At 40.1% G+C, this 24,669-nt stretch overlaps 1 protein-coding gene across 1 annotated transcript in view; it reads right to left on the bottom strand.

Moving 5' to 3' along the window:
• Positions 1-5,659: 5,659 nt before the first annotated feature.
• Positions 5,660-24,669, bottom strand: part of Slc9a6 (solute carrier family 9 member A6) — a 58,122-nt gene continuing 39,112 nt past the window's right edge. Inside the window, exons 12-16 of the mRNA XM_090326893.1 lie at positions 22,865-23,018; positions 15,751-15,781; positions 12,207-12,286; positions 9,790-9,895; positions 5,660-6,332 (exon numbers count right to left, since the gene is read on the bottom strand). Coding sequence (XP_090183019.1) covers positions 6,060-6,332; positions 9,790-9,895; positions 12,207-12,286; positions 15,751-15,781; positions 22,865-23,018 — 644 coding nt within the window. The 3' untranslated portion in view covers positions 5,660-6,059. The remainder of the gene's footprint in view (positions 6,333-9,789; positions 9,896-12,206; positions 12,287-15,750; positions 15,782-22,864; positions 23,019-24,669) is intronic.

Here is a 24,669-nt window from a genome sequence, read left to right as displayed (position 1 = left end):
GCTCAGAGCCTGAGCACTGTCCTTGGATTTTCTCAAAGCTAGAACTCTACCTCTTGAGCCTTAGCATCACTTCCGGCTTTTTTCTATGTATGTGGTACTGAGGAATGGAACCCGGGTCTTCATGCATGCTAGGCAAGCACTCTACCATTAGGCCAAATTCCTGGCCTACATGGCTTCTTTAAAGTGCCAGGTAGTAAGCAGGGCTAAGACTCTGACCTTTTGACTGTTGGCCTATTGCTTCTCCCTTTCTAAAGACCATGGTGGCCTTCAAATTTGGATTCAATTAAGGTCAGGAGGCCATTTGTCTCCTCCTCAACAAACATTCATTGAGTACCTCTATTACAACAGACCTTGCCACTATACTTCTCTGCTTGGCTGGCTTTTTCAAGTCTTGATTTTAATGTGATCCCTTACGCAAGGGACCTGGAATGCCTCTTCCAGCCCTACCCTGTTCCTCAGGTCAAACACCTTCTATCACATTTCCTCTTCAGTTCTCTCCCCAACCTTTCATTATATCATGTGTGTTTATGGTCTGTGTTCCCCAATGAGAATGTAGGCTTGTGAGGCCAGGATGCTGGCCCAGATTTTCTGCTGAGTGTAAGCTAAGAGGCTGATGTTTAAATACTGTGCCCAGCTGAGACAGTGTGGCCTTAACGAGAAATGTGGAAAATAGATTTGTGGGAGTAGTACTAAAGAAGCACAGGGTTGCTTAGCTTGGGGACAGAAAGACTCAGGGAAGACATACCAGCTCTTTTCAAGTACCTAAAGGTTGTGTATAACAGAGCAGAATGGGCTTGTCATAGGTCACGAAGCAGGTCCAGAAAGAGAAGAAGCTACAGGGGAAACTTTCAATGTATCCTTATTATACTTTCAAATATATAACCGCTGAGTACTTGCTGCCTTCCCTACAAATGTTTAGGAGCTAGGGTAGTCTCATCTATTAATTTCTCATTATATGGTATAACAAAGCATGTGTTGTTCTCATGACAAGTTATCTTACCTATGTTACTGTTTACTAAGCCTACAATGCTCCTTATCCTCACTTCCCTTTATATGGCTGGATCCTGACCTTTGTTTCTTTTTTTCTTTGCAGTGACAGGATTGAATCCAGGGCCTTGCCCATGTTAGGGACACTACCATGTGAGCTATATCCTAATCAATGGGGTTTTTTTGTTTTTTGATTGTTTTTGCATTTTTCCTGGTCCTAGGGCTTGAACTCACATTCTTCAGGTTCTTAGAGATAAGTCTCACAAACTTTCCTACCCAGGCTGGCTTTAAACCATGATCCTCAGATCTTGACTTCCTGAGTAGCTAGGGTTACAAATACATACTGCCAGTGCCCATCCCTTGTTTTCATTTTTCAGACAAGGTTTTGCTATTATCTTTGCTTGGGCAGGCCTTGAACTTGAGAGCCTCTATTCTCTGCCTCCCAAGTAGCTGGACAAGATGCATGTTACCACCAAACCTGGTTTCCTGATTAATCCTTTTTCTTTTGGCAATAGTGGGGTTTGAACTCAGGGCCTTGCACTTGGCCAGAAAGATGCTTTACAATTGAATCATGCCTCTAGCCCTCCTTGATTTACTTACAAATTCTTGAGCTGAGCACATCATTCCCCAATTCCCCCCAATAACAATTACCATATTTGACACTGCTGATTACTTGAAATTTGTATTACAAAAAATATATTACCAGTAGGGCAAGTAGAAAGTAGTCTTTCTGCATGAATGGGTATCAAGAACCCCATGAGATGGCTCTCTATGACAATGGGACTTCCGTTCAGCTCTTTGCTACTATCTTCATTGTGGGTAGGACAACATAAAAGATCAGCTATCTTGAAGGGATTTAAGAGAATAGAAATACTCAGTAAAATCAAGTGACTGGCCAATGAGCAAGTTGTGGAACATCGGTTTGAATCCGGGTCTGTATAATTCCAAAGCCAGGACTTTTGAAAAACTCAACCACAAACTCTGTGGATACAAAGCCATTATTCATGACAAGCAACTGCCATGAAAGATGGGCCATTAATTAAAAAGTTGGGAGGCAGAGTGTGGAGGAATGCTGTCAGTTGGGCTGTCTTGCCTGTGAGCTACACAAGAAACAGGAGGACCTTCAGCTAAGAATGGGAAGCCCCCACTGAGCAGGAAAACACCCACTAGCCAACAGGACTACAAAGGAACAAAGTGGAAATGTCATGCCCCTCCTTGGCCCGATGATAAACAGGTAGAGAGTACCAAGCCTGAAAGTTCTGAAATTTCCTTCATCATTCAAGATAAATTCACATGGAGCCTGCCTCTGGGGACAGTATAGTGGTTAAGAGTCTAGGTTTTTTGGAGCTAGACTGGAATTGAGGAGCTCTGTGACTTGCTAGCTATGGGACAACTTTCTGCACCTCAGATTCCTCATCTGTGAAGTGAGATGTAAGATTATATATATATATATATAGCATTATAAAGTATGTACACTTATATAAAGATAATATGAGTTGGTTCGATGAAAGAGTTTGCTATGTGGAGGCACTAACCTGTGCCTTACATGATGCTGTGAGCAAAGCAGCTGGACAGGATGACAACCAAACACAGCACACATGGAAGCTGGTGTCATTTACCCAGAAAGATAAATTTGCTGTCAGTATACTCAAACCAAACCCTCAAAATGTCTTACAGAAAGAGAGAGGGGGGGGGGGGGAGGGAGAGAGATCTTTCACTTAGGATTACTTGTGTGACTTTGCTTTCAAAGCAAACTTAGAGCTGCCTCTCTACCAAAGTAGATATAGAATTGACTCTTCCTCAGTCAATGGAACTACCATATTCATAACATTCTCCATTACTGACCTAACAGGCTACAAGTCAATGAAATGGAATTGGATGGCTTTACCTTGGCTTTTGGGGTTTTTTTTTGGTTGTGTTTTTGCCAGTCCTGCATCTTTGAACTCAGGGCCTGAGCACTGTCCTTGTACATTTTTTGCTCAAGGCTATCACTCTGCCACTTGAGTCACAGCATTACTTTTACTTTTTCAGTGGATGTCATACCAAAGAATTGAACCCAGGGCTTCGTGTATGCTAGGTGAGTACTCTACCACTAGGCTATGCTCCTAAGCCCTACGTTATTTTTTTTTTGGTAGTGGGACTAAACTCTAGGCCTGGGCATTTTCCCTGAGCTCTTCAGCTTAAGGCTACTGCCCTACCCCCTGACCTGTGAGCCACAGCACCATTTCTGGTTTTCTGGTGGTTAATTGGAGATAAAGAGCCTTATGGATTTTTTAGTGCCCAGGCTGGCTTTGAACCTTGATCCTCAGACCTCATCCACCTGAGTAGTTAGGATTACAGGTGTGAGCCACCGTACTTGGCCCTTGTATTTCTTAAATAGTCCAATTGTGATCATCAAATCCATTCAACTTTACACACAAATACCAAAATTCTGCCACCTTGTTAGTTAACTTCTATGATACTCCTATTTGTTTCTTTTTAAAAATCTAAATCTTCTTCCTACTCCCAGTCTCAGCATGTATATAGGTAGAAAAATAAATGAAGTCAGAATTTATAAGGCCTCACTTGAATAGCCAACGACTCAAATACAGTGAGTGGTTATTTGCAAGGCTATAATTTTTTAATGACAGTTTTTCCTAAAAGAAACCACTATAACATCTGTCCAAGTACTCCAAGGGAAAACAAAAAGTACATAAAGATTAAAAGTCTATTACTTTAACAGCACATTGCCAAACACAGACAACTAGGGTAAATGCCAGAAGACCTGTAAAAAACTACTTTAAAAGATGCAACGTTCAAGTCAATCAAACATGTAGGTTCCACAAACAACAGAAAAACAGGTCCAAAAGTAGTTCTACTTGTGCATAATGATAACTCAGACTGTACTTCATCAAAGTTTACTTAGGTAGGTGCCTCAGTGCAATGGATGTCTGAGCAGAGATGGTTTTCTCTTCTTGTATGGAGATGTGTGCACGGACTAGAGGAGAGGAAAATCCCCAGGTGCTAATGGAAGCACAGCAGGCTTCATTCCCCATTGAGAAAGTACCAAAGGCAGATTTAGTGAACTCAAGCTGTATCAGTTTCCCTAATGAGAGGTATTACACATGCTGAAATAGATGAATTACTGAATTTGTCATGCTAAGTATTTACAGCCATTTGTCATAAAGTGAGCTCAGTAACTTGACAATAAAAAAGTAATAGTTAAATTATTATATAACCTTTTACAACTTGAAGAACCTTATGGATAAATGATGTTGACATTCAAAAGCCCCTCAAACCTACATTAAGAAGAAATTATTTACTTCATGAAGAGGCACATATCATAGAAAATGTACACTTCACTGGAGGAATTCCTGCATAGCAGGAAAGTTGCTACCACTACCTAACAAACGGCTATGCCAACATTCAAGGTGACTACTACACATCAACATTATATTTCCCTTAAAATCTCAAGGAGTGTTTACAAAAGCACAGATCTTTTCAGAGAGTAAGTGTATATTTTGTCTATTAGATATTTTTCAATGGAAAATTGGAAAATCATGTAACTAAACTATTTTCTAATTGGTTAGGACTTAAGGCAAAACTACTCAGACCTGGGTATGCATATGTGGGAAGAACTTATTTAATTTCTATTTGAAATGATTTAAATTTGGAATCACTAACATGTCAGAATTCACATCAGAAAATAGTCCCCTTCAAGCTTTAAGTATTTTCAGCATTATAAAATAGAACCCACTTTTCTATAATGGATAGGAAATGGGAAATTGTTCTGTGCTATTCCTTGAAAACTGTAAAACAACCACATGGCAGCTTAGGTATTGAACATGACAATGAAAATGATATGCCCACTACACACAAAGGAGCCATCTCAGAACAAATACTGTGGAACACAGTGTGTCTTACCACTGCCTTTGGTGTAGTATGGGATAATCATGAATTCATAAATTACCTTTTAACATCAACTACAGACTAACAAATAATAATTAGACATACTAAGTTTATAAATTTTACATTTTGCTCCTGTTTGGCTGCTAAAGAGCAGCAATTTAAACTGATATAAAAACTCGTGACAAGAAAGTTTCCTATACAGATAAATGACAATCAAAAATTAAGCAGCCATTAACTTTCTTATTTAAACTCATATGGTATAGAATATTTACATATTTGAGAAGAGAAACCTCTGAACTTGCCATTTTCTTACTCCCTTTTTGCCCTCTGACCCCTCTCCTTTTTGGCCCGGCCCCTCCAAAGGTAAATTAATCTCTCTGAACTATGTACAACTGCACTTTAGCTACGCCAGTTGGATGTAACACCTATAGTCTTGGGCTAGAAGGCAAACAATAAAGTCTTGGAAATCATTTAACAGCAGAATGCTGGAGTTAATGAATCTGTCCTTTCACAACATGAAGAAAAACAGCCCATATTTTACTCCTCAATCTGAATAGGGCAAAACCAAAATGCCATCGCTCCATGTGCCATTATGGGCCACCAGAGAAAAAGGAAAGAAAAAGGTAATGACAAAGACAGCAGCAATCAAATGTCCTGACAAAGGAACCTCTCCAAATGGGTTCCTTAGGAAATGATGCTCCTTCTTCCCTCTCTTCCCCCACCACACACACACACACACACACACACTCGCACGCATACACACACACATACTCGCATGCATACACACACACACACACACACACACACACACACACACACACACACAAACTAATTCACATCACAAGAACTTGGTAATCTGGTTAAGTGTCAGGTAACTACAAGGAAGAGTTAAGTCCATCACTTTTTATACTTTAACTGAGACATAAAACTAACAGAACACACATCACTGTGAAAGTAACTTCCTAAAACAGATACAGCCTACACAGTGCAGCCAGCAAAACTTAAAAGAATAGTTTGTTCACAATCTGCCTTGTACAAGATATTTATATTCTTCCTATGCCATATAAATAGCATTTATATAGCTTACACATTCAGAAACATGCACTAGGACTTTTTAGGTAGTACAAATTTCTTCACAATCACATGTGCAAATTTTACAAACCACTAAGTGAGGATTCATAAGCTTAGGCTGGGCTGTGTCTTGTATCATCTAATGAATTTAACGCAGGTTCAGAATCATCCATAGGAAGAACCAGGCGTGTTCCACGAATGACCAGTTCATGGTCCCCAAAGGTAAGCTCCCGATCTAAGGGATCTTCAGAACTGTTGCCCATAAATCTCCTCGGAATACTGGAGGCTGCTGATTCAGTGCTCACAGTAGAATCTCCATATGTCAAACTGATATCACCATCGTTGAGAATTAGATCAGAGTCGTCATCTTTCAATTGTTCCTGGTTCTAAATGCAAATAACATAAGGTTTAAGCATGGCAAAGAAATCCTAGAACCAGATGTAGTAGTATCTGCCACTAAACTCAAATACTAGGGAAGATGAGACAAGAAGATCTCAAGTTCAAGGCCAGCCCAAGTGACAGAGCAAGACTTTGTTTCAAAAACAAAGAGATTGGGGCCAGGAGTTTAGCCTAGTGGTAGGGTGCTTGCCTAGCATCCACTAAGACCCAGGTTTGATTCCTTGGTACCACATACATAGAAAATCTGGAAGTGGGGCTGGAAGTGGAGCTGTGGCTCAAGTGGTAGAGCACTAGCTTCGAGGAAACCCCAAGGACAGTGCTCAGTCACTGAGTTCAGTCCCCAGGACTGGCAAAAAGGAAAAAAAAGAAATTCAAGAATCATTTCCCATAGTAAATTTTTTTAATTACCTATTTAAAACTCTTTATAAGCCAGACCCAAAGAAACATAGGCTCCACAGTTTCCCTCATTTGTAATAATTAGTATACATCTAGGATTCTCCTAGATGAGTACTAAGGAGGTGGTACTCTCTTAGCAGAGTACCACATAGCCCAAAAGCTATGAACATATGGCTATATAGGATGAGGCTAAGCGAAACAAACTCTAGGATATGAAACAAGAAGTTTATCTTAGGGATTGTTGTTCTTAATATACTATTTGAAGTTATTTCTTTTATCCTTTTTTCCCCTTATGATTTGTCTCATGTTGATAATGGTACCTGACTTTGTTACCTTGTTTATTTGAAATAGGTAAGGGAAGGGGAAAAAAAACAAGATGATTTGGGAGGGGGAGGGGGAGGGAGAGGGGGAGAAAACCATGGGAAGGAGTATCAATGTTCAAGAACTAATGCACCCTATACCTCACAAATGTAACTGAAAACACTCTATATGCTACTCCAACAACAAAACACACACACACACACACACACACACACACACACACACACACACACAAATAAAAAACTCTTTAGTGCTAGCCTACTGCTTTTAACTTCATCTCTACAATCTGCATCTTCCACCTCAATTGTCAGGTGTTTGCCTCACTGACAGGCAGGCTGACAGCTGCCCAGATCTCTCAGGTTTTGTGTCATCTCTAGGCTCTTCCACATGCTGTCCCTTCTATTCCCTTCAAGTAACTACTGCCAACGTATTCTTTACTCCCCCAAGTCCTCCTTGACCTCTCAGGTCTAGGTTAGGATCCCTCCCATGGACCCTCACAGTACCCTGTCCTTTCCCTTTTCCTGTAGCAGTACCCGCTCTGACACCTGTCAGTCCACCTTCAAGGGGCATAAGAGCCTAGGGGATCATGGGGGGAACAGACTAGTAGGGTTATTATATAGGACTAAGTGCTACCTGGTCTATCTACCTGACATAGTATGGAACACAAAAATATATCAAACTCCCACTGCATACCTGACTCTCAGGTCTACAAGCTCTGTGTGTAAAATAAAAACTTTATGTTAGCTGGGCACTGGTGGCTTACTCCTGTAATCCTAGCTACTCAGGAGGCTGAGATCTGAGGATCAATGTTCAAAGCCAGCCCGGGCACAAAAGGTCCTGAGACTCTTATCTCCAATTAACTTCTAGAAAAAGGAAAGTGGGGATTGACTCAGGGTATGGCAGTAGCTTTGAGATGAAGAGCTCAGGGACAATGCTGAGGCCCAGGGGTAGCCTTGAGCTGAAGAGCTCGGGGACAGTGCCCAGGGCCAGAGTTCAAGCCCCATTAACCACACACACACACACACACACACACACACACACACACACACACACACACACACACACACAAAAACCCCTTTATGTTCAACTAGGCCCTAAGGGCTCATGCCCATAATCCTAGCTATTTAGGAGGCTGAAAGTCCATGAGACTCTTATCTCCAATTAAGCACAAAAAAATCACCACTGGAAGTAGAAATGTGACTTAAGTGGTAGAGTGCTAGCCCTGAACCAAACAAACTCAGGGACAGGGCCTTGATCCTGAGTTCAAGCCCTAGTGACTGGCACAGTAAAAAAAAAAACAACTTTATATCAAACAGTATTTAAAGGTCCTATAAAAGGTGAAAAAGTTGACATTTTGCTAAAAAATACTTGTGCACAGAAGAGTCGAAAATAGCATTTTGGGACAGTACCAAGGCTCAAAATCACTCTTACTTGGCTTGCTTATTCACAGCTGGTACTCCATTAACTGAGCCACACTTCCAGCCCAGCTTTTTTTTTGTCAGTCCTGGGCTTGAACTCAGGGCCTGAGCATTGTCCTTGGACTTTCTCAAGGCTAGATCTCTACCACTTGAGCCTTAGCACCACTTCTGGCTTTTTTTTTCTATTTATGTGGTACTGAGGAATCGAACCCAGGTCTCTGTGCATGCTAGGCAAGCACTTTAACCACTAGGCCAAACTCCCGGCCCCCCAGCCCAGCATTTTGCTCGTGATTGGAGGTGGTGTCTCCTAGACTTTTCTGCCCTGGCTGGCTTCAAATTGTGATCATACAAGTTTCTGTCTCCTGAGTAGTAATATTAGTTGTGAGCCACTGTTGCCTACCTTCAACATTAGTTGCTAGTAAGCTTTCTTTTTTTTCTTTTTATTTGTATTAGTATATATTAATTGCACAAAGGTGCTTCATTGTGATACTTTCAGACATTTTTATGTTTCTATACTCTTTGAAGTTTGTTGTATAAATACACAAACAGAACAAAAATGATCTGAAAAATAAATCTAGTGAGGCATGGTACTTCAGAAGAAAGAAAGAAAAACAAATCCGGTCTGCTGTAATGGTCTACTTCTACGATCCCAGCTAGTTTTGATATGATTGTGTTTGGAAAACAGCCCAGCCAAAATAAAGTTTGTGAGACCCTATCTAAAGAATAATTTGGATGAGGTGGTTCATAGCTGTAATCTCAACTAAGAGGAAGGTAAGTAAGGTACAGGTAGAAAGAAGGATTATGGTCTGAAGGTAGCCTTGGCAAAAAGTGAAACCCTAAGTGAAAATAACTAAAGTAAAAAGTGATGAGAGTATGGCTAAAGTGGTGTAAACTATGTGCCTACAAGCATAAAGCCCTGAGTTCTAGCCCCAGTACCACAAAAAATATCCTAGGAGCCTCTGAATAGAATGACTCAAATGTGGAGATGGAAACATACACATTTAGTGTTGAGCTCAGGCCAAAACACAAATAAATGAAAGGCAGCATAGAAATAAAATGACTAAAATTGTCTGTAGTAAGATGAGCTGCTTAGTCTAGAACTGTTATCAAATGCTGTTTCAAAGGTTGTGGGTTGTATTTATAGATTCCCATGTATTTTCTGCTTAAGCAAATTAAGCTTAAATTCCTTCATAGGGATTTTATACATCAAAGCCCAAAATCAAACCCAAATAAAACAAACCCAGAAACCCATCCATAGAGAATCTAAATTGAACTTGAAGAATTCCAGTGGTGGATAAAAGCCACTTACTTCATAGGCCTGGGGGCTGGTCAGACACCTGGCGATGGGCCCACAGCAGGCTGGGAGGGTGGTGGTGAGAGGTGGCCCACTATGAGTGAGCAGCGGCTTCAGATAGCTGTGCAGGCGTGGTTAAGGAACTGCTGTACTCCTGTAATCCTTTCTACACACATTTAAAAGAATAAGTCATCTTATAATGATAATCACTTATAAGTGGTTAAGGAACTGCTGTACTCCTGTATTCTTTTCTACACACATTTAAAAGAATAAGTCATCTTATAATGATAATCACTTATAAGTGGTTAAGGAACTGCTGTACTCCTGTATTCCTTTCTACAGACATTTAAAAGAATAAGTCATCTTATAATGATAGTCACTTATAATGTACCAACACCTTAGAGACTAGCAAAAGTTGTTTATACCATCATGTGATGTTGGGAGACAGCAAATGGACACCTTACTATCATCTCTATTTTACAGTGATACTGAGGCTCAGAGGTCAGTGGCCCAATTAAAGTCACACAATTTAAGGAAATGGGGACTTATCTGCTGATTAGGTCAGTTTGATTTCAAATTCTGTGTACATTCCACTACATCATATTGCTTTTCTGATTTTACTAAAAGCAACAGAAATACAAGATCAATTTAAATCTGACACTGAAGGAAGCAAGGAAGAAAGTAAAGAATGATAATGATCAGAGGACAGTTGAATATTCCAGTAACAGACCACAGAAATAAAAGTGGTTTTAATCATTTGACACTGATTCTGCTGGCCTTCTAAATGTTTTACATTAAAACTTCAGTATCCATTTGATTCGTTTTTTCCAGTCCTGGGGCTTGAACTCAGGGCCTGACCACTGTTCTTGGGCTTTCTCAAGGCTAGAGCTCTACCACTTGAGCCACAGCACCGTTTCTGGGGGGAAGGAAATGGGAACAAAAACATGAGAAGGAGTATTGATGTGTGAGAAGTAATGTACCTACTATCTAGTGAATATAACTGTAACCCTCTAGACATTACAATAAAAAATAACTTAAAAAAGAACTACATGCTTTTGTTCCAGTTCAATTTTCAGTAAGAAATTAATTTCAACAGTGATAAAATATTTTTCCAAAGGGATGATTTAAACAGATTATAGAGTATCAAAACTACTCAAAGTACAGTTATGGAGACTTAGAACAAGAAGCAAATTTGGTCACCAATTAAAAAATATATTAGCTATCTCTAGAATTCTGAATAGTCCCCGGGTCTCAGGAGAAGGCCAGGCAAGAAAAAGTACCATCCTGAATATTGTAGTATTTAACAGGGCTGAAGTTTTATTTCCTTGTTATGTGTTTCCCCTAAAGCATATCTTTTTTTCACGCGAAGTACACCAACAAGGACCAATAAATTCTTTTCACTGGATTTACTAAGTTAGCTCTAGGACAATATATTACTAAAGCATGCTCAACAAATAAACTCATAAATCAAAACAAAAAAGCATGTCATTCTGGTTTTTGAGTCCCTCTGTGGAGAGAGCTGAAGTAATAACCAAACCCTAACTGGTTTGTATTTATGTAAATTTCCTCCTCCACTATACCAACAGAGAAAGTTCAGAAGACAAAAAGCAAAAAGATTCTATATGGTCAAATCCACCGTTCCAAGCTTGATCCTGAAGCCCCGTGCCCTTTCTCTCTCCTCTCCTTTTCTATCTCTCTTTTCCTCCTCCTCCTCCTCCTCCTCCTCCTCCTCCTCCTCCTCCTCCTCCTCCTCCTCCTCCTCCTCCTCCTTCTCCTCCTCTTCTTCCTCCTCCTCCTCCTTTTCTTCTTCTTCTTTTGGCAGTCCTGGGCTTGGGCTCAGGACCTGAGCACTATCCTTGGGCTTCCTCAAGGCTAGAGTTCTACCCTTGAGCAACAGCACTTCTGGCTTTTTTTCTAATGTATGTGGTACCAAGAAATCGAACTCGGGTGTTTATGCATGCTTGGCAAGGACTCTACCACTAAGTCAAACTCCCAGCCCCTCTCTCCCCTTTCTTTCCTCTCCTCCCTCTTCTTTCTTCCCTATCTCATCTCTTCCTCTATCTCTTCCCTCTCCTCTCTTCCCTCTCTCCTATACTTCTCTCTCTTCCTTCTCCTCTCTCTCTTCCTCTCTCCTATTCTTTCCCCTCTTCCCTCTCCTCTCTCTTCCTCCTCCTGTCTCTTTCCTCTTCTCCTCTTTCCTCCTTTCTATCTTCCCTTCCTTCTCTCTTCCTATTCCTCTCTCCCCCTTTCTCTCTCTCTCTCTCTCTCTCTCTCTCTCTCTCTCTCTCTCTCTCTCTCTCTTTCATACACACACACACACACACACACACACACACACACACACACACACAGACAAACCCCAAACCCCAATTCCATCAACCTACAATGATCAATATTCCTATCATCTTTTCTTTCTCCACAATTAAGGATACTTATGATCAAAGTTGTACCATATCCGGAAGAGCCAAGCACTCTCTGCTTTAGTAGTTCTCCTTTCATTTTCAGGAATACCCTGCAGAGAAATGATACATAAATTAACACACATTCAAAAACATGAAGATTTTGGAGCCATTCCTTTGTGGAATTAAATACTGTCTAATACGGTTAATACTTGAAACAGTATGTCCTGTGTATTGAAGCTTTGGAGTAAGAAATCAAAATGTTTTTCAGAGTATCTCCAAGCTACTCCAATGGCATGCTAAGAACTAACATCTGTAGTGTTATTCAAAAGTCAATATGAAGCTAGCACTGGTGGCTATCAAGAAAATCCATGAGCCTCTTATCTCCAATTAGTCACCAAAAGCAGGAAATGGAGCTATGGCTCAAGTAGTAGAGTGCTAGTTTTTTTTTCATTAAAGAATTTATTAACATTGATTTTTACATCATATTTCAAATGATGTGTTTAACAAACAAGTATTCAGGAAGGGAATATCTATATACAATCCCTGGCATAGAGGGCTAGTTTTGAGTAAAAATGCTAAGGGACAGTACACAGGCCCTGAGTTCAAGCCTTTAAAGAGGCACATATCAAAGAAGTCAATTTGCCTTTTAAATCAGAAAGGTTTGTACGGGCATTACAAGAGCACTCTCACTATAGAACATCACATCAACATACCTATGTTTGTGAACTTTGAGTCTCAATTTTAAAAAAAATAACAGGGCCAAGAACATAGCCTATCGGTAGAGTGCTCAGTTTGATTTCTCAGTACCACCTACTCAGAAAAACCCAAAAGTGGTGCTATGGCTCAAGTGAGAGAGTGCTAGCCTTGAGAAAGCACAAGAACAGTGCCCACACCCTAAGTTCAAGCACCAGGACTAGTGAAAAAATAGTAACATTTCTTATGTCTACCATAATGCATTTTCAAAGTAGTTACTATGTCTTAGCACACTAGCAAAATGAAAACAAATAGGAAAATTCCACAGTAAGACTGACTGGTTAGGAGGGGAAACTTTCAGAACAGGAGGGCATCTTCTAACATAGCTACCAAAAATACAAACTATGTCCTTATTTGTAACATGTGTGGTGAGTAGTCAAGTAGGTAAGTAAAGCTAGCTGATTCCAGTACTGACTTATTGACATTAACTATTTAGACAAACCCCCTTCCCTCTCTAGACCTGGATCCCTTTTTATATAAAATTTGAGCCTTAGTGATATACACTAGACACTATGTTAAAATGAACTAAATAACTTGTGGGTGGAGATGGGAGGGAAAACCTGGGACAGAGTGTGGGAAGGGGTGACATTATTCAACATTTATGTAACTGTAACTCCTCTATATGTCATCTTTACAATAACAAAAATATAAAAAACAAAACAAGTTTGAATTTTGGAGACTCCCTAAAGCCTTTTTCACTGCTAACATTCTATAGTCCATGATTGTTGAAAAGTACAGAGTTTGGATTTAGGTTTTTGTTACTATTTCTTGTCTTTAAAATTTAAAATTACTTACTCTTTCCTTCCACAGGTATCAAACAAGTACACAAAAATATATTTGAGGCTGGGAATGTGGCTTAGTGGTAGAATGCTTTCCTAGCATGCATGAAGCCCTGGGCTCAATTCCTCAATACCACATAAATGAAAAAATCCAGAAGTGATACCAGGCCTCAAATGGTAGAGCAGTAGCCATGAGCACGGAGAGGCTCAGGGACAGAGCCAGGCACTGAGTTCAAGCCCCAGAACCAGCAGAAAAAATACGTTTGAGGGCATTGTATGAGTTTATAAGAGCCAAAGAACACTTTCTCCATCTACTTTTATATCAATAAGTGGAGCTTTATGTACCTCGAATTTCTTTCTTCCCTCTGTCCTTTCATCATCCACAAATCGCTCCCTCTCTTCCTTTCTCCCTCCCAACTGTTCTTTCTGGTGCTAGGGATGGAAGTAAGGGCCTTGTGCCATACTAAGCAAGTGCACTACTGAGCCACACCTCCATCTTGTGGTATACATACTTACCAATTTTAAATTTTTCCTGTTTTTATTTTGTGTGTGTGTGTGTATGTGCGTGAGTGCGTGCATGCATGCACGCATACAATGCTGGCACTGTACCAGTTGGCCCACAGCTCTATTTCTGGCTTTTTTGGTAGATAACTGGAGGTAAGAATCTCACTAACTTTCATGCCCAGGCGGGCTTCTAACCTTTATCCTCAGATCTCAGCCTCCTGAGCAGCTAGGATTACAGGCATGCCCTTTCATATTAATTCCTGAACATCCAATCCCCTATGTTTCATTCTCACTATAGGCTCTTCTATGCTTCCTACAGGACATTCAAACTTAGCAAATAAGTATAATGATGAAATGCATACAGTTTGAAAGCAAGGAAAAATGGTATTTTTCCCTATATGACCCAAATAGTAGTCTCCTTCCCTGTCACTTCATTTCCCTTCTGTAACTGACAGAGGGGACACAGCTAACTGGTGGATATGTACACACATTGTGATCCAGCATTTGTCTGGTCAGCTTATAACTTTGTTGTTTTAACACAGCAATGAAGACAGTGAGGAGCTCTTACCCTCTGAATGCTAACCTAGCAACTAGGCATAATGGGAATTTATCCAGTCTACTTTGCCTGGGTATTTCAAGAGAATTCTATTTTAAGTTTCCAACCACAAAGGAGGCAGGCACTTATTATATCACACACATACATACACACACATTCATCATTCAACAGCTAACAAAATTAGCATTTAGGAAATGAATGTGAAAAATGTTTTCTTTAAAACCACACCCCAAAGAAAAATATACCAGGGCTTATTTCACACAAGAAAAAAATTGTGCTTTGAAAGAGATATTTTTGTCTTGAAAAACCTAATTTCTATAATTTCTCACCTAATACCTAGTAGTAGAACTGATAGATTCTGTGGTGCTCATAAACCACTAAAAATTAATGGAAAACTGTGTTACACTGTACTATATTACAAATGGCTGCATATCCTCAGGATAGCTGAGAACTTGATACTTGGAAGGAAGGACAGAAGGATAGAAAGAAATGTGCCCAAGGTTGAGGTACTGGGTACCAAAGTACCTTCCCTAGAACTAGAGACCAGTTCAAGATTCAAAGGCTTCTAAGCAGTTCTCAAGGGCAGCTGCTGGTCATCAACTTGAGAGTTACACAGGAAGAGCAGCTGGAGTGGGCTGACATCAGAGACAAGCCTGCATGCGCAAACCTAAATGGAAAAAGGTTCCCTGTGCCAGAACAGTCACTTGAAAACCCAGGAGCGCTTAAGAGACTACTTGGCTCAGTGGCAAAAGCCCAGCATGGCCCACAGATAGGAAAGCTGTCACCCTTGATAACCATATGCTGTCTAACTGTGGTTGTGTCTCTATATAGTGGTGAGAAAAGTCAGGAGTAATGTCAGTTAAAAGCTGGGCAAATAGGACAGGATCTTAGTAGTGTCATGAAGTCTAGGAGAGGCAGTTTGCTTCCCAACATGGCTACACATTCAACAGAAATGCCAAGGACAACACAAATGCATATTTACCAAATGTTCTTGGTCTGAGTCAACACCAACCCTAAAGGAAAAACACAAAGAGTAAATGAGATTTTGAAGCCAAAACAAGTCTACATACATATATACACTGTCAGGAAGCTACTTCTCTCTATAGAGAAACTGTTAGAATAGTTAATGTGTTCTTGTTTCTCCATGCTTGTTGATGTACATTTGTGGCTCTTGCCTCTTTCTTTAGCAACAGCTTGGATTCTAAGGAAAGCAGGATAAATGATCCTATTCTGCATTTCTACTTACTAGTTTCAGTAAAATAGCATTTCTCATCTAAATATAAGTCCACTTGAAGCAGAGTCAGGGAGAACAACATTGGCCCAGTTGTTGAGTGAGAATGACTGAAAAGTTCTAGAAACAAGGCTGACAGTGCAGTTCTAGGAGGGAGTTCTGTGGTTTTGGACCTCACAGCATTCATGGCAAACTTCTTTGAGGTAGAAGGGCTCCAATTACAGTTGTACAGTTGTTTGCACAGGCTAATGGATAGTCAGTAGCCTTAGTTCTTTTTTTTTTGCCGCCAGTCCTGGGGCTTGAACTCAGGGCCTGAGCGCTGTCCTTGGGCTTTCTCAAGGCTAAAGGTCTACCACTTGAGCCACAACACCATTTCTGGCTTTTTCTATGTATGTGGTACCAAGGAATTGAACCCAGGTCTTTGTGCATGCTAGGCAAGCACCCTACCATTAAGCCAAACTCCCGGCCCCATTAATTTTCTTTCTTTTTTTTTTTTACCTCCACTCAATTCCTGCTCTGAGTATCCTAGGAGACAGCTTCATTAAGGAGTTCTCTGCGTCTTGTCTCTAACCCCTGACACCTTGACCACTCTATCTCTCCTCTCCGAAAGCCCCCCATCTCCCCCTCCTTCCTCTGTCTCTGTCTCTCTGTCTGTCTGTCCATCCCTCTCTCCCTCCCTCCCATTGCCTCTTCCTGTTGCTCCCACATGGGACTAATTCTGACTCAGTGTATTAAGTAAGATTTTCCAACACCAGGCCACCCCTCCAGTTAGCTGTCCAAATCCAAAACTCATAGGGTCACTGTCTTCACGAAAGACTGCATGTGGCTGGCAATCTAGAGGGTCAACTCTAAAGTCCTTTGAGTTGCATTCAAGGCTGTCCACGTGCTAGTGGCGACTCCTCACTCCAACCTACCTTTCCACTTTCCTTCCTGTAGTTCTCTTCTTCCCAAAACCTGGATCCCTCTGGATCCCCATGCCTTTTCGAATACCATTCATCCCTCAGGCAAATATGCTGTCTCTCACTTAGCTCCTCATTTACTAAGTTCCACAATAATCATTCTATGGGTCCTCCAACTGACTTTTTCTCTAATCCGCTGTAGAACTTTCTAGAGCCCCTTCATTACAATTCCTAACAGCATGCTGAGCGTGATGGCTCAAGCCTTAGTCCTAGCTATTAAACATGAAGGATTAGGATTTCAGGCCACCTGGGCAAAAGTTGGGAAGACCTCATCTCAACAAAATAAGCATAGTCCTGTGGTCCCAGCTATTCAGGAGGTCTTAGGTAGGAAGACTACCATCAGAGGCTGGCACCAAACAAAAAATAACACCCTATCTGAAAAATAACCTTACATAAAAGAACTGAAGATGTGACTGAGTACTAGAGCACTTGCCTAGAGAACACATGGCACTAAGCTCAAACCCTAGTACCACATGCACACAATAAATGGAGAGATACATAGATATATGCACACACATAGCGTAGTATAGGTATGTAACTGTCTCTCTCCCAAAAGCCTAAGAGTTCCTTGAGGCAAAGGCCATATCTCAATTCATCTCTGTATTCTCAGTCTACTATAGTACATGACACACACAGGTTCCCAAATCTTTATAAATTGTTACCTATTACAGACAACATAGTAGTGCTAGAAGCTATAGCAGCAGGTTGCCCAAAGACAAGTAACATTTAAGGGAAAGAAATAAAACAAGAAAAAATACTTATGAAAAGAAAAAAAATGAAACAAGGCCACATCTGGAGAGCAAGGTAATCATGGCCAAATATTTGAAAACAGATGTTCATGACCAGATTCATAATTTAAAACTCTAAGCACATTTACGTATCTAAAGTGACATCTAGTGGTCTGGAAGATAGTACATGTATAACACATACCCAGAGCCAGCCCAGTGTAATAAAACAATTACAGAGTACTTATTATTTGACAGGCACTGTGCGATGCACAGGACATAGGCATAAATTAAAAATGGTCCCTGTCAAGGAACTTATGACAAGTCGAATAGAATCTCCATGACCACTTGCTAGGGAGTACTGGATTCAAATTACCCACTGGCTTCTGTCTAGCTGTGTGAACTCACTTAATGCAGCACTATGGACTGTAATTCTGTAATTTATACAGGGCGATAGTATCTATCTCACAGAGCTGGTCTATGGCTTAAATACAAAAATGAACGAAGAACTTAAGAGTATATGATTGATTATGCTGTAATGGAAAATTTTATCCTTCGGCAATACTGAGGAACTCAGGGCCTCCAGCTTGCCAGGCAGGTGCTAAGCCACACCTCCAGCCCTTGATGTGCTACAATGGTGTGACTGCATTTCATACAGAGATAGTGCATAGAGAGAAAAGAATGGAGGATAGGAGGAAGGCACTTGGCTATGTCAAATATTGGGAAGTCAAAGAGAAGAGTGGGTAGATCAAAGGCTCTAAAACAGAGAAATGCAAAGCATGTATGGTGAATGATAGGCAAATGCGACTGTCACAAAGCATGTGAAGTAATGACTGACTGACTCACTGTAATTCACTTGGTGTGGGCCATTATTTCCAAGTGATCTACCTGATACATGAGGTCATGGTACTACTCCCTTGTCTTAATATACCTTAAGATTTCCATTGCATTTTGAAATCCAAACATTCTCATTATACCTTACAAGACCCTACAGTAGGTGTCCACAAGATGCAGCCCATGGAATATCCAGTAGTCCTCCTGTTTATGTAAGTGAAGTTCTGTTGCTGACAGTTTTGAAGCTAATGGAGTTTGAACTCAGGACTTCCTACTTGCAAGACAAGCACTCTTAACACTTGAGCCAATCCTCCAGCCTGAGGTTTGGTTGGAACATAGGCTCACCAGTTGATTAACACATTTTTTAATTGTTTAATTATGAACATTTTGGCACTAGACCTAAGAAGCTGAGACAATCCATAAGACATGCAAAACTTAAACTCTTTACAGGAAGAACCTTGTCACCTAGGAGCTAGTCCACTTCATTCTTCATATATCATTGAATCACTATTTTCTAAGTTGGCTACTGTTTTGTTCAACGAGTAGGCCAAGTGTGCTTCTGCCTCCAGGCCTTTGCCTTGCTTTTGTCTCTGCCTAGACTACACTTCTTCTATATCTTGGCCCTATTTTGTCACTGTAGTTGACTGAGTTTGAGTGAAACCTCTCAAGAGAGACCATCTCTGACTTTTTTTTGCACTTCAACTCAGGGCCTGAGTATGGTCCCTCAGCTATTTTTAATTTTGCTCCAGGATAGTGCTCAATCACTTGAGTCACAGCTCCGCTTCCAGGTTTTGATGGTTAATTAGAGATAAGATTAGTCCCTCCAAATTTTCCTATTCTCTTTTTTTTGTGGTGAGTTGTAGGGCTTGAACTCAGGGCCTGGACACTGTCCCTGAACTCTTATGGTCAAGACTAGCACTCTCACACTTTGAGCCACAGTGCTACTTCCAGTTTTCAGGTGGTTAACTGGAGTTACAAGTCTCACAACCTTTCTTGCCAACCTGGCTTTAAACCACAATCCTTAGATCTCAGTGTCCTGAGTGGCTAGGATTACAGTTGTGAGCCACTGGCTCTATTCTCATTTTTTGATTACTATAGTATAGAAAAAATGAAGATCAGAGCCTTTTCTAATCACCATTTCATTCATTCAACCTTGAATGAACAAAACCCTTTTTGTGTCTGTTCCTTAACTTGTAAAACAGACGTATTATGATTGGGTAAACATACTAAACACACTTAGCATGAGGCCCAGTAAACAGTAGATGCTCAATCAATGGCAAGTACTCCTTCAGTTAACAATGTGAGTTATAAGAATATTTTTAGGGCCTGGTGCTGTTGGCTCACACATGTATTCCTAGCTACTTCAGGAGGCTGAGATCTGAGGATCGCAGTTCGAAGCCAGCCTGGGCAGGAAAGTCCATGAGATTCTTATCTCCCATTAGCTTCCACAAAACTAGAAGTGGGGCTGTGGCTCAAGTGGTAGAGTGGTAGCCTTGATTTGAAGAGCTCGGGGACAGCGCCCAGGCCCACAGTTCAAGCCCCACAATAGACAAAAAAAAATTAAAAAAAGAGACTATATGGGCAAGTGCCTGAGCGATAGAGAGCAAATACTCAATTGGCTGAACCTTTGGAGATCCAGGAATGAGCAAACTGTTTCAATATGGTATGCCATCTTGGAGTCTTGCTATAACAGTGAATGCTATTTAGTACCTTTGCCTTTACTTCCTCCATTCCATCTTTGATTGTTGAGATTTTTGGTGGCCTATTAGAGCATGGTTACACATTCTCATGCATGCTAGAGCCTAACCAACAACTAAACAAAGAAGTTTGCAGTTACAATTAGGATGAAAGCCATGAAGGGAAAACAACTAGCCAAGGAGTAGGTGGGAAAAGCTATAGTCATAAAGGCAACAGTGAACAACAGTTTCAATGTTCAAAAGTTGCAAGGGAAGAGAGGTTGGTTTGCTTGAAGGAGCTGAAAGGGTGTCATTGTGACCAAAGTGCATCCAAAGGAGAAAATGTGAGATGGGGTAAGGGTGGGAAACTGGACAGGAGATAGGATGAAGCTGGTAAGAAGACTGGTATGAAGGCTCTTCTGCTATAAAAAGGAAATGAGCTTTAAGCAAATGGGATGCTCTGCTTTAGAATTAAAAGATAACATTGGCTGTTTTGTGAAAGATAAAGTGGAAGGAGGCATGATTTTTTTTAATGGGCATCAATTTGGAGACATATTTGAGTTGAAAGTGACTATGGCAATAATGAAGAAAAGATGAACAAACTTGAAAAGTATTTTATCCCTTAGAATCTTAAATGAACTTGAACTTGTGTGATGCCACCATCACATCTGACTATATATACCAGTCCATTTTTTAAAAATATTGTCCCCAGGAAGGGGAAAAGGGGAGGGACAGGGGGGCAAAAACATAAGAAGGGGTATTAATGTTCGAGAAGTAATGCACCCACTATCTGACGAATGTAACTGTAACCCCTCTATACATCCCGAACAATAAAAAGATATTGCCCCCCCAAAAAGAAAATAAAATAAAAAATAAACAGAAAGAATATTATTAGGGTTATAGGCATATATGCTGTATTACATTGTCTACCACACACAATAATAGCATGAAAATTAACAAGACTGGAATTTGAACACCAAAAAGAGATTATGTTGGTAACAAAATTCTGAATGTGATTCAAAGCTGTTTGGTCATCAAAAGGTTAGAAGAAAGGCATAGTAGAATTTAAAACGGGAGGCAAGATTATCTACAATATGAAATACTATTTTCCCTCATGAGTCCTATATAACCTGGAAGCTTGGTAGTTTTTAACATGTGAAGTCTTAGCCAAACATAGAACTACAATCTACAAAGCCTCAGGAACATAGACCTGCTGTATCCATGGAAACAAATGCAGAACTCTTGAGATACAAGAGAGCTTTCAAATTGAATAAATTAAGTAACACACATGGCAACACTAAGACCTCATGATCTTCCCTTCCAGCATATGGCTAGAAACAGTAGTGATCATTAAGGTGAAAAACAGTAATAACATCTAGTATTGATTAGAGATGGAGTAAACGGTACTGTCCTCACTTGGTACAGATGGATCCACTATGATGCTATGACCAAAAGCATTAAATACATGTGCATCCTTTTTACTGAACAATTTATCTCCTACAAATACATCCTAAAGAAATAATCAAAGAAGTGTACAGTTGGATATACATATATAAAATGTTCACATAGGTAATCATAACAACAAAATCCTCAAATGGCAAGGATAACAGCAAAATCTTAGAAACAATATAAAATTCCAATAATATTTGGGTCAACCAATCAGGGTATAATGCCACCATTCAAATAATGATGTGAATATATTTACAAATGTAAATATCTATGCTACATTTAAAAATGGTATTCAAGCATACTTTTAGGTTTGCCCTTTTCTATTAAAAATGTAGGATGTAAGCTGGGAACGGTGGCTCACACCTGTAATCCTAGCTACTCAGGAGGCTGAGATCTAAGGATTGCAGTTCAAACCAGCCTGTGAACTACAGACTCTGAGACTCTTCATCTCCAAATAACCACCAAAATATCAGAAGTGGCACTGTGGCACCAGGAGTAGGGAGTAGCCTTGAGCTGATGAGGTCAGGGACAGTGCTCAGGCCAGAGTTCAAGTCCCACAACTGACAAAAAAAATGTTTGATATTTATAAAAGGTCTGGAACGCTAATCTGCGAACTGTTATTACTGCTTTCCATTTACTTTTCTTTTAAAGTTTTATTTTTCTTGTATCAGAGTATATACTTTTGGAAAGAAATAAATGAAAAATGATGGGCTCACCAAAGTTTCAAATCTTCTTGTGACTAAAAGAAAAATAAGTTGAATAAAAATGTAATATGTGGGCGAGGAGATTGGCCTAGTGGTAGAGTGCTCACCTAGCATGCATGAAGACCCGGGTTTTATTCCTCCGTACCACATACATAGAAAAAAGCCAGAAGGGGGCCAGGAGTTTGGCCTAGTGGTAGAGTGCTTGCCTAGTATGCACGAAGACCCGGGTTCGATTCCTCCGTACCACATACATAGAAAAAAGCCAGAAGTGGTGCTGAGGCTCAAGTGGTAGAGCTCTAGCCTTGAGAAAGTCCAAGGACAGTGCTCAGGCACTGAGCTCAAGCCCAGGACTGGCAAAAAAAAAAAGAAAAGAAAAAAAGCCAGAAGTAATGCTGAGACTCAAGTGGTAGAGTTCTAGCCTTGAGAACGTCCAAGGGCAGTGCTCAGGCCCTGAGCTCAAGCCCAGGACTTGCAAAAAAAAAAGTAATATGTAAATGAGACTACCAGCTCCTACTTACCTTATGTGCAAGCATGACAACATAGCTGTGGTGCCACCACCAAACACCCACACAGTAAAAAACACAATCAGAAGCGTGGTACTGAACATCATTTGCCGTGCATAAGTGGCAGTGTCTCGAATGGCCAAAGCAAATGCCATAGCACCACGAAGGCCTACAGGGAATTGAAGGAGCAGTCAATAGTTCATACCAATGAAAGCTTCATAAGTTCAGAGACATAAATATCTTACAATCTTAGAAACAGGTAACCAAATATAAAGTGTCAATATACCAAAATGTATACAAATAGCAATACAGTATATGATACAGATATGCAGTAATCTTTTCAACACTATTTAAAATTTAGTTTGTCATGAGTTGGGCATAGTGGTAGAGTGCCTAGCATACAGGAAGACCCGGGTTCAATTCCTCAGTACCACATACATAGAAAAAAGCCAGAAGTGGTGCTGCGGCTCAAGTGGTAGGGCCTTGAGAAAGCCCAAGGACAGTGCTCAGGCCCTAGGACGGGCAAAAAAAAATAGTTTGTTTTAGTTAGGTGCTTGTGGCTCATGCTTACAGTTTTATCTGCTCAGAAGACTGAGATCTGAGGGTTACAATTCAAAGCCTAGCCCAAGCAGAAAAGTCTGTGAGACTATTAACTCCAAGTAACCAGAAAAAAAGGCAGAAATGGAAGTATGGCTCAAGTTCTACCCTAGAGCAAAAGTCCTAACAGCCAGGCCCTCAGTTCAAGCCCCAGTATGAGTACAAACATTATTTTTACCTCTCGAACTGGACCTTAACAGAATTTTTTTTTCCTTCAAAAGTAAATTTATGACAGAGTCCTTGAAAAAATTTACTTTATATATAAAAAGTTTTTTTGATTTACAATTCCATGAGTTTTGTTTGACAATGCACAGAAGAATGTGGCCCACCTCCATTATCAAGACCCACAACAATCCCCTCTTTCCCAATATTCCTGTGTTACAACCTTCTAGTTCTACTTCTTTCAGCAAATTCCTGATCTACTGTCCATTGCTGTTTTTTGTTTTGTTTTGTTTTTGTGATACTGTGTATTGAGCCCAGGTCCTGCTCTTGCTAGTAATGCATTCTACCACTTGAACTATATGCCTCCAAGCTTTCTATTTTCATCTTGCTTTTCAAAAAGGGTCTAACTTTGCCCATCACCTCAGCTGGCCTCAGATACCTGATCCTTCTGCCTCCAACTCCCAAGTGGCAGACATTATAGACATGTACCATATTCTACTTGATTGTCTTTTGAGAATGTTATATATATATATATATATATATATATATATATATATATATAAATGAACTCCTAGAGTATGTAATCTGACACTGGCTTCTCTCACTTAGCATGATAATTCTGAGATTTAACAGTGCTGTATGAATAAAAAATGTGTTCTTTTTTAACAACAGATCTCAGTATACTTAGGTTTATCACAGTATTATTCACAACAACCAAATTCTGAAATCAGCCTAGGTGACTGACAATAGATGAAAAGATAAAGAAAATATGGTATATTTACTTAACCATTAACAAGAACAAAATTGTATCATTTGCTGGAAAATGGCTGGAACTAGAGATCATCATGTTAAATTAAATAAGCCAGTTTTAAAATGACAAATATTCATTTTTTTCTCATTTCTGGAAGCAAGGGAGAAACAAAACAAGATAGACAAAATTAAAAAAAATGTGGTCATGAAAGGAAAAGGGAAAGGAAAAGGAAAGGGAGGAAGTAGGACTGGGGACAAAAAATAGTAATAGTTGGTGAATATAAAAAATGTATATGTGGGCTGGGAGTTTG

The sequence above is a fragment of the Megascapheus bottae genome, chromosome X (genome assembly GCF_031878675.1).
Source record: "Megascapheus bottae isolate mThoBot1 chromosome X, mThoBot2.hap1, whole genome shotgun sequence".
Classification (NCBI taxonomy): Eukaryota; Metazoa; Chordata; class Mammalia; order Rodentia; family Geomyidae; genus Megascapheus; species Megascapheus bottae.
Note: the sequence above shows the minus strand (reverse complement) of the source record. Positions and strands in the feature narration are given on the sequence as shown.